Source organism: Nicotiana sylvestris, chromosome 2 (assembly GCF_000393655.2).
Source record: "Nicotiana sylvestris chromosome 2, ASM39365v2, whole genome shotgun sequence".
In the NCBI taxonomy this organism is placed as follows: Eukaryota; Viridiplantae; Streptophyta; class Magnoliopsida; order Solanales; family Solanaceae; genus Nicotiana; species Nicotiana sylvestris.
Window position 1 is genome coordinate 141,752,208 of NC_091058.1, and position 9,012 is coordinate 141,761,219.

Genomic DNA, 9,012 nt, shown 5'->3' on the forward strand with positions numbered 1-9,012 from the left:
GTCTTATCAACATCATGATATTTAACACGCAAAGTATAGCGCCATTAGATAGTTCGTTATGTGTGTGTTGTCTTGTCGAACTGAAAAAGCTGACCAGCTGACATAAAGTTATCTTGTCAACATCATGATATTTAACACGCAAAGTATAGCGCCATTAGATAGTCCGTTATGTGTGTGTTGTCTCGCCTATAAATAACGGGCTCATTGTAGTTATGTTGTGTGCTCAAAAATTACTAAAAGCAAATATTTTATTAAAGGTAAGGTTTTTTTTACTAAAAGCAAATATTACACAAATGGCTCAACCTCTTCGTCCACCAAAGTGCAACTGTGGAAAAGCATGCTTGATGCAAAATTGTTGGGAAGGTGGTGAAGTTGGACGCCGCTACTGGCACTGTATGAACCAGTTTTACAAGATTCCCGGCGAACCTATTTTTGATTTTCAAGAATGGGTTGATGAACCATGTTATCAGGAATGTTACAGAGAACAACTCCAGTTTCTTCATAATATGTGTTTAAGACAACAGGAAAATGAAAAAGAAAGCAATAGAATTATTGCAGACTTGAGGGCGAACCTGAAGGAGGTGGGAGAAGAAAAATGGAAAACACAATGGAATTGTGAAGCACAAAAGGATCGAAAAAAAATATAAACTGGAACTTGCGGAGGTGAAGGAGAAACTGAAAGAGGTAGAAGAAGAAAAAGAATAACTGGAAGAATGATTTAAGTGGTTGGAGCGGAGAATAAATAGCAACCGGGGCTAAACATTGGCATGTATGTGTTTAGTGTATTTTTCATATTTCATGTATTTTATTATGTTGGCCTGCTATGTTTGTGTTTGTGATTGTGTTTGTGCTGTAGTAATGTTTTTCTTGTGTGTTGTACTAAATTTTATTTTAATTGAAGTAGAAGTTAAGTTTAAGTGCTTGTGTTGTACTACATTTTATTTTAATTGAAATGGAAGTTAAGTTTAAGTGCTTGTGTTGTACTAAATTTTATTTTATGAAACTATCAAACGAATGGAGAACTAAAAAAGTAATGCGCATATTCAATTAAATAATATTGTTAATGTATACAAAAATATTATTTACACCATGTCAATGTGTCCCGCATCCGGTGTGTCTCAATGCAGCCGCTGGCCTGAGGCGCATCCCCTCCCGTCCGAGTACGCTATCAGGATCATCATCATCAAGTCATCTCCTTATAGCTGGATGCGGCGCAGGATGATATGTATCGGTGGTGCTGTCATCTCCAGTAGAAGGCTACATAATAATATGAAACTTAGTATAGAAAACTACATAACAATTCACAACAATTTATATTATCTTACCATCATCGTCTCTAGATCCTGAATGTAGTCATCTGTCGCTGCATCGCATGAAGCCTTAAAAAGGAAATTAATAAAGTTAAAGAAAATAAATAAGTTACAAAACACAAATTCAAATTCAATAATAATAAACTCATACCTGCGCATGTGATGTGGAGCCATAACTCAGTCGGCGCCCACTATAAAAATCTCGGGTCGGTCGATCCTCAACAGTGGTAGACGGGCCTGGGAAGTATCTACCCCAATCCACTCCTTGAATATCCGAGCCCGTGATCAATAACTGACCCAATGGGTTCACCTGCGATGGCACTGGAGTGCGATAAATTCCAAGGCTGTAAGACGGCATGTCCGTCTCATGCATGCCACCTGCCATATCAGCAGCAACATCATCAACAGGAGCCTCAACGCCCCCTTGCTGGGGACCACCTCCTCTCCGCCCACGACCACGTCGTCCGACACCACCAGCTCGTCGGGCACCACCAACTCGTGGGATACCACGGCCTCGCTGGTACGTGGTTGGGTCCATATAATCAGCCTCGTATGCCAAACATTGATCCGATCGGGCTCGCTGCAGTGTCTGGGCAGCCACATCCATGAATCGACGACTATACTCTTGCATGGCCACAGGATCGTGGACATAACTCTGCATCTGCTGCCCCATATGATAGACGGTATGCAATCCAATCGCCTGCACAAAGTAAAAAATATAAACTACATATTTGGCACTAAATTATAGCTATATAACTAATAATAACAGAAAACATACCAGGGTCTTGTGTCTCCCGGCGTATGGGACATACCGACCGTGTGCCTGATGAACTAGGTTCCCGATAACAAGTCGGGAAACAGTGCGGTACCATGCCATATAACGTGGAATAGGAAAGTGTTGCGGAGGTGGGGTCAAGTCCTCTCGCCTGTCCCAGGTAAACAACTGCTCGTTAAGCCATTCAATAAATGTGTCGCCTGCCCTAGACCGATCATCCCTCTCATAATGTAAAGCATGCCATGCAGGCGGAGTCGGTATAGGTTGCGGCAGGCCAAACTGACGAAATACCTGCTTGGAGGCATGATGCTCGACAATATCGAGGCATAAGAGCGGGACAAAAGCCCTCCAAATATGTCGGCCGAACGTGCAGTACGCTGGCAGGGTACCTATCACCTTATCGGTGTACGACGTCCAGATGAACTATCAAATAAGAACACAAATCGTTAGTATGCGCATCACTAAGTTAATCTATAACAGGTAAGTTTAGTTAGATATTCACCTGTGCGTCTTCCAGCAGATCCAACACATCCCTGCAGAGGGGGAGATTATGATGGGCATCATAATCTCGTGCAAGAATACGATGCATAACCCACCTACAAGCTAGAGGGAGTTGCGGAATTTCTACATTAGCTGGTAGTTGTGGTAGAGGTGGCTGAAACTGCAGAAATCGCTCCCAGACCCAAACCTAACATACAAAGTTGACGTAAAGTATAAGATTAACTATAACTAGGTAGAATTGTAACTAATGGACATATTATTTGAATATGTTGTCACCTGTAGAAGCGGCAGAAAGCCACCAACGTCTCTCTGTGTGTCGATGCAAGCCCAGCACATCTGCCTGTACAGATATGAGATGACAGCACCACCCCAGCTGTACAAAGATGTATCCTCGAACCGGGCAATATGATGCAGAAAACGGAGGCTCACTAGGTTCCCCGAAGTGTTCGGGAACAAGACCCCCCAAATAGAAGGAGCAACAGCAGCCTCGTATATCGCTGTACATCCACCTCCGCAGACTCATCGGTGATAGTATGGTGGATCTGCACCAGGTGGTCTCTAATGGGGACCAACTGTATACGACTAGAACCAGACGCTACCGCCTCGTCCTCCGGCATGAAACTCGTGAGCATGTGCAGCATATCCCAATATGTCTGCCGCGAATAATATCTCATGGTCACAGGCAGTAAAACTGGCAAGCCATCAGCGGAAAGGTCATATAAAATCTCAGCGTCCTGGAGTGTGATGGTTGCCTCGCCGATGGGCAAATGGAAAGTGTGCGTCTCCGGTCGCCACCGCTCAATCAAGGTCGTGATCAAAGCATAGTCGAGCTGTATCCGTCCAATCCTAATAATCCTATATAATCCCATCTCCTCCAAGTAATGAACCACGCAGGGATGTAGAACGCGGGGAGGACTCAAAAACTCCCACAATAGATCCTCTCTCCTAGCCCAGAAAGTCTGCGTAAGCAACTGTCCATCCCATATATACTCGGATCTATGCTGGGGCTGTAGGGCTAATAGATCCAACATCCGGGGGCCGGGATGTATAGTCGCGTCCATGTCGTCAACTGTAAACTATCATTAATAATTATGTGTTTTTATTATAATTTAAATTCATATTTTTTAATAACTTAATTGTACAAATTATATATATATATATATATATATATATATATATATATAATTATGTGTTTTTATTATAATTTAAATTCATATTTTTTTAATAACTTAATTGTACATATATATATATATATATATATATATAATTATGTGTTTTTATTATAATTTAAACTCATATTTTTTAATAACTTAATTGTACAAATTATATATATATATATAATTATGTGTTTTTATTATAATTTAAATTTATATTTTTTAATAACTTAATAGTACAAATTATTTATATATATATATATATATAATGTATTTTTATTATAATTTAAATTCATATTTTTTAATAACTTAATTGTACAAATTATTTATATATATATATATATATATATATATATATATATATATATATATATATATATATATATATATATAATAATGTGTTTTTATTATAATTTAAATTCATATTTTATAATAACTTAATTGTACAAATTATATATATATATATATATATATATATAATTATGTATTTTTATTATAATTTAAATTCATAATTTATAATAACTTAATTGTACAAATTACTAATTATGTGTGTTGATACAGTTATTAACTTAATTGTACAAAGTTTGCATTTCCAACTACCATTATAAGATACTTAAACAAAAGGAATTCTAAGCTAAAATACTACACATTACTACGCTACAAGACTCTAAATTTTACTACGCTATAAGGATCTACGTTTTACTACACTAAAAAGGTCTGGATTTTACTACACTAAAAAATAATCTAAACTAACCATAAACAACAAATAAATTTAATTGCAAATAAAATACAAAACGGCATGAAAAAACATATATATAAATCAGGATATTAACAGACAAATTTTTTTACTAATTTATATTTTTTTAGAAAACAGTAATATTAAATCCGGATAAATTTAACATGCTAGTTTCGGAAAAAAACACAAACCGAAATAGAACACATACAAATCAAATAATATACATTATTATAAATGTTTCAACTTAAAATAAATCGAAATACCTCGATTTAGAATTTTGGCAAAGCAAAAAGATTGAAATTTTGACTCCAAAATTGTGAATCAACAATAGCACGAAACTCTACTCGAATGTGGGACTCTTTTTCTTCGAGTTTTATGTGTCGGGGGGACCCAAAAAAAAAAATTTAAAAAAAAAATGACAGAAACGGGGTATTTGGTGGGGGACCAAGAAAGAAAGATAGGGGGTTTAACAATGGAGGATGAATCGCGTGGGGTATAAAATATATATGTATAGCGCCACTATACTTGGCGATATATATTAATGATGTATATATAGAGCCAGATATTGTGGCGTTATACCTCAGTATAGCGCCACAATACCTGACGCTATACTTTAACGGTGCCGTTACTGTTAGTATATAGCGTTAAGTATTATGGCGCTATATATAAAAAGATCATTTTTTTTACCACCTATTTATATAGTTTGAGTCCAAAGAAATAATATGAGGAGACTGACAAGTCAGTGACCTACTGTTTACTTTATCATCACCTCTCTTTCACTTCTTTCTTTTTAACCTCGCCAATGGCATCTCTTTGACCCGTAATCAACACTCCCCTCTTCTTCCTCATATTCCCTCCGTCTATATCTATTTCTCCCTCCTCATCTGATTAATCTTCCTTTTGGCCAAGTAAACAGAGATGGCTGTAGAGCTCATGATGGATTACAGAAACACAAGTAGGAATAGTTTTACTATTTTCAATACAAAGTTGGAAGAAAAGGCAGTGGTTCAAGAAGCTGCCTCTGGGCTTGAAGGCGTCGAAAAACTCCTCAAATTGTTGTCTCAAACTCAGAGTCAGTCTCAACAGCAGCAAAAACAGGGGAATTTATCTTCTTTCCTAAAGCAAGAAAATTCCCCTATGGAGATTGAAATGGTAGCTGATGCAGCTGTTACAAAGTTCAAGAACATAATTTCACTTCTTGGTCGAACCAAAACTGGCCACGCTCGATTCAGAAGAGCACCTACTACTTCCCCTCCAAAAGTCAAGAAAGATTTTATGGACAGTAAAGTTTATTGTCCAACTCCAATTCAACAAGTTCCTCCAGTCGCCTATGAGCTTTACGATCACCAATTCTTTAAAAATCCAAGAGATGGGGTTGTTGAGAACCAAGAATTGGTTACAAAAAAGAGCATTAACTTTTCCTATGGTCAAGATATTTCTCGCTCAAATTCGTTTAATATGTCAGCGTTAACAGGGGAAACAGAGAGTTCATCTTTCAAGATTTCAAATCTCTCTTCTGCTGGAAAGCCTCCTTTGTCTACTTCTTCTTCCTTTAAAAGAAAGTGCTGCTCGTCCGAGAACGACCTCTCTGGCAAGTGTAGTGGCTCCTCCGGCCGATGCCATTGTTCAAAAAGAAGGTAATAGTTATATATATATATATATATATATATATATATATATATATATATATATATATGTATGTATGTATGTATGTATATGGATTACTAATAGTTTACTTGATCTGTTCAAACAGGAAATTAAGACTTAAAAGGGTGGAAAGAGTTCCAGCAATTAGCATGAAAATGTCTGACATCCCACCTGATGATTATTCATGGAGAAAATATGGACAAAAGCCAATTAAAGGATCTCCACATCCAAGGTTTTGAGCTAATCCATGAATCCTTTTAAATATTTAACTTATACAATAATTGGCTTATACTATCAGTATAATTTTGCCCATTATAATAGTTACTTGTCTCGTTTTCAAGTTACAAATTTCACCTATGATAGATAATTACCTGGAACTACAATTAAAGTGACTTAGTTGTATAAAAATTCTTACCATTCATTATTAATGTATTTGAGACTAAACTGTTTTTTTTTTTTTTTTGTGTTGCTAAATAATGGCAGGGCATACTATAAATGTAGCAGTGTGAGAGGTTGTCCAGCACGTAAACATGTAGAGAGAGCTCTGGATGAACCAACCATGCTGATTGTTACGTACGAAGGCGAGCATAACCATTCCCTCTCTGTTGCAGAAACAAGTAGTCTCATTTTAGAGTCTTCCTAATTAGATCAAATTGTGGCAATCAATTATGATTAGTTAAAAAGGCATAGCTAGCTTTATTTGCCCTGCAAAAGAAAAAAGGGTGACAAATGTAAACTAGTACTATGTAAGACTAGTTAAGAAAGAAACTAAAACTTTATAGCAAAAGTGCGGTTAGAACTTATTGTCTTAAATATTTTCATGATCGATATTTATGTGGTTGGTTATGTGAGTATCTTGTTTAGGCCAGGATAAAATATAAATTTAAGATAAAAATAGTTTCTAAATATAAAAAAGTATCATTTTTTTTTAAACAAACTAAATAAAAAAGTTATTATGTAAAATGAAACATATGCAGAAATAGATTAATAGCTTTATGTCTCTTTATCAGTTATATAGTGGACTAAACCAATTCACAAGTACAGGAAAAAAAGAAGTTTAACTTCTATACATAGACAATATAACATTTTTCATGCTATCATGTCATAAATAGTAACTTGACATATAAGGCTATAATCTTCTATAACACATTAAATTATTTTGGTAGTGTCAAAATGTCATTACATTGTCTTTAAAGAAGAAAGAATTACTGATACCGGAGGGTTTGTGATTGGAAATAATCAAATGAAAAGAGATAAAAAAGGAAAAAGGGGTTGGTTACATGCAATCAGTTTCATTAAATGTTTGTCGGGTTTCCTGGTTAGCTTTGTCAACGTCGGATGCCTAACTTCTTTAATTTCTTATTATAGAATGGTGGAACATTATTTCATGGAATAGTCTAGCTTTTTCGCTTTTTTTTTTCTTTGGATAGTCCAAATGGTTGATGAAAAGTATTAGACAAAAAATGGGACTCGTGTTTGGGACGGTTGACCAAGAGAAAGGAAATACAAAGACTATGAGGCAAGAGATAGAGTAGAAGTTGGCAGTTGGCAGTTGGCAGTTGGCAAATGGGAAGGCTAATTTAGTTTTCTACTTTACTAATTGCAGCTAAAAAAAGGAAAAAATATACATAGTGGAAATTGATCCCTATATCTCTCATTAGTAACTCAAATTTCAACCAAGTACAATGAAATATGAGTGTCAACATGTAATATTATACCAATTTTAGAAAATATATACATAAAATATCAAATTTTACGAAGCAAAATGATTTCCTGACCACTTAAACTTATAGGGCTTTTGAAAGCCGATACATAAACTTTTGTCTTTCCCATTTAAACACTCAAACTCCTGAAATCTATAACTAATAAATACAATTGACCGTTGACCCATCTCATGTGGCGTCAGTTGGTCATAGTCAGCCCCCTGCGTGAATGTCATGACTTTTAGGAGCGTGAGAGACCCCTTCCCAACGCCCAACGGTCAAAAATAGGGCCTATTTAAGTGGGGTCTTATTCTTTCAATTGGATACACATTATCCCTCTATTATATGTATTTGAAGCTTCATTTCGCCTATTTCTTAAAATTTGAAGCTTTCTTTAATTTTTTTTTCTTCTTCCAGATTGTGATAATGAATCAAAGTCCTGTATTTTGTCATTGTGGAGTTGAAGCTCATATTTGCGACACTTGGAAGCCAACAAATCCAGGAAAGAGGTTTTATGGGTGCTCAAACTATGGTCGAGCTAATTCTTGTAATTGTTTTAGGTGGTTTGACTCACCTCTTCCAGATCACTATAAACAGGTGATTTCAGGGCTATTATCAAGAATTAAAGAGAGAGATCGACTACAACGTAGGAAGAGGGTGAAGATCACTGTAACTTTAGTTGTTGTAGTAGCACTAATAATTGTAATTTTCTTCTTAGTGTAGTTAGCACTAACTTCATAACCCTATGTACAATGATAATGACAGAATGAATGATGTATTTTTTGTGGAATGAAAAGCAATTTTAACATAAACAAGCACACATATATAAACAACCAAGTTCAATCAGCCTTCTTGGTTGACAAAATTAGCACTGAACTGCTGGCTAGTAGCAGAAATAGTTTAAACATTGTACCAAAAGAAAAGTCATAGTTAAACAGACTTAAGTTAACCTACAAATTAAGTTCTGCAACTAACAGACTTAAGTTACCACAAAAACAAACATTTAGTCAGCTTCAAGGTTGAGATTGGTTGATGTTTTGCTGAGATTGGCTCAAGTTTGGACATGGAGACTGGCTTGGCTGAGATGAAGAATGGACTTGAGGTTGGTTAAGGCTTGCTTGAATTTGTCTTCTCTTCAACAGTTGTTGAAGTTGCCTTTGTGATATAACATTTCTTCCTTGCCACC

At 35.9% G+C, this 9,012-nt stretch overlaps 1 protein-coding gene across 2 annotated transcripts; it reads left to right on the plus strand.

Moving 5' to 3' along the window:
* Positions 1–5,213: 5,213 nt before the first annotated feature.
* On the plus strand, positions 5,214–8,638 carry LOC104249659 (probable WRKY transcription factor 15). Of its 2 annotated transcripts, XM_070168228.1 has the most exons (4): positions 5,214–6,113; positions 6,230–6,355; positions 6,607–6,704; positions 8,244–8,638. In XM_070168228.1, the coding sequence occupies exons 1-4, from the start codon at positions 5,395–5,397 to the stop codon at positions 8,288–8,290; spliced, it is 990 nt and encodes a 329-aa protein (XP_070024329.1). In that variant the 5' UTR covers positions 5,214–5,394; the 3' UTR covers positions 8,291–8,638. The 2 variants fall into 2 exon arrangements, with proteins under 2 accessions (XP_070024329.1, XP_009804436.1); XM_009806134.2 differs by lacking the exon at positions 8,244–8,638 and having other exon boundaries at positions 6,607–6,936.
* The last annotated feature ends 374 nt before the right edge of the window (positions 8,639–9,012 follow it).

Bases quoted from the DNA above. Each gene is read 5' to 3' on its own strand.
- LOC104249659 (XM_009806134.2), top strand. From the start codon at position 5,395: ATGGCTGTAGAGCTCATGATGGATTACAGAAACACAAGTAGGAATAGT. The intron at 6,114-6,229 runs GTAATAGTTATA...CTGTTCAAACAG, and splicing joins TGCCATTGTTCAAAAAGAAG to GAAATTAAGACTTAAAAGGG. The intron at 6,356-6,606 runs GTTTTGAGCTAA...AAATAATGGCAG, and splicing joins AAAGGATCTCCACATCCAAG to GGCATACTATAAATGTAGCA.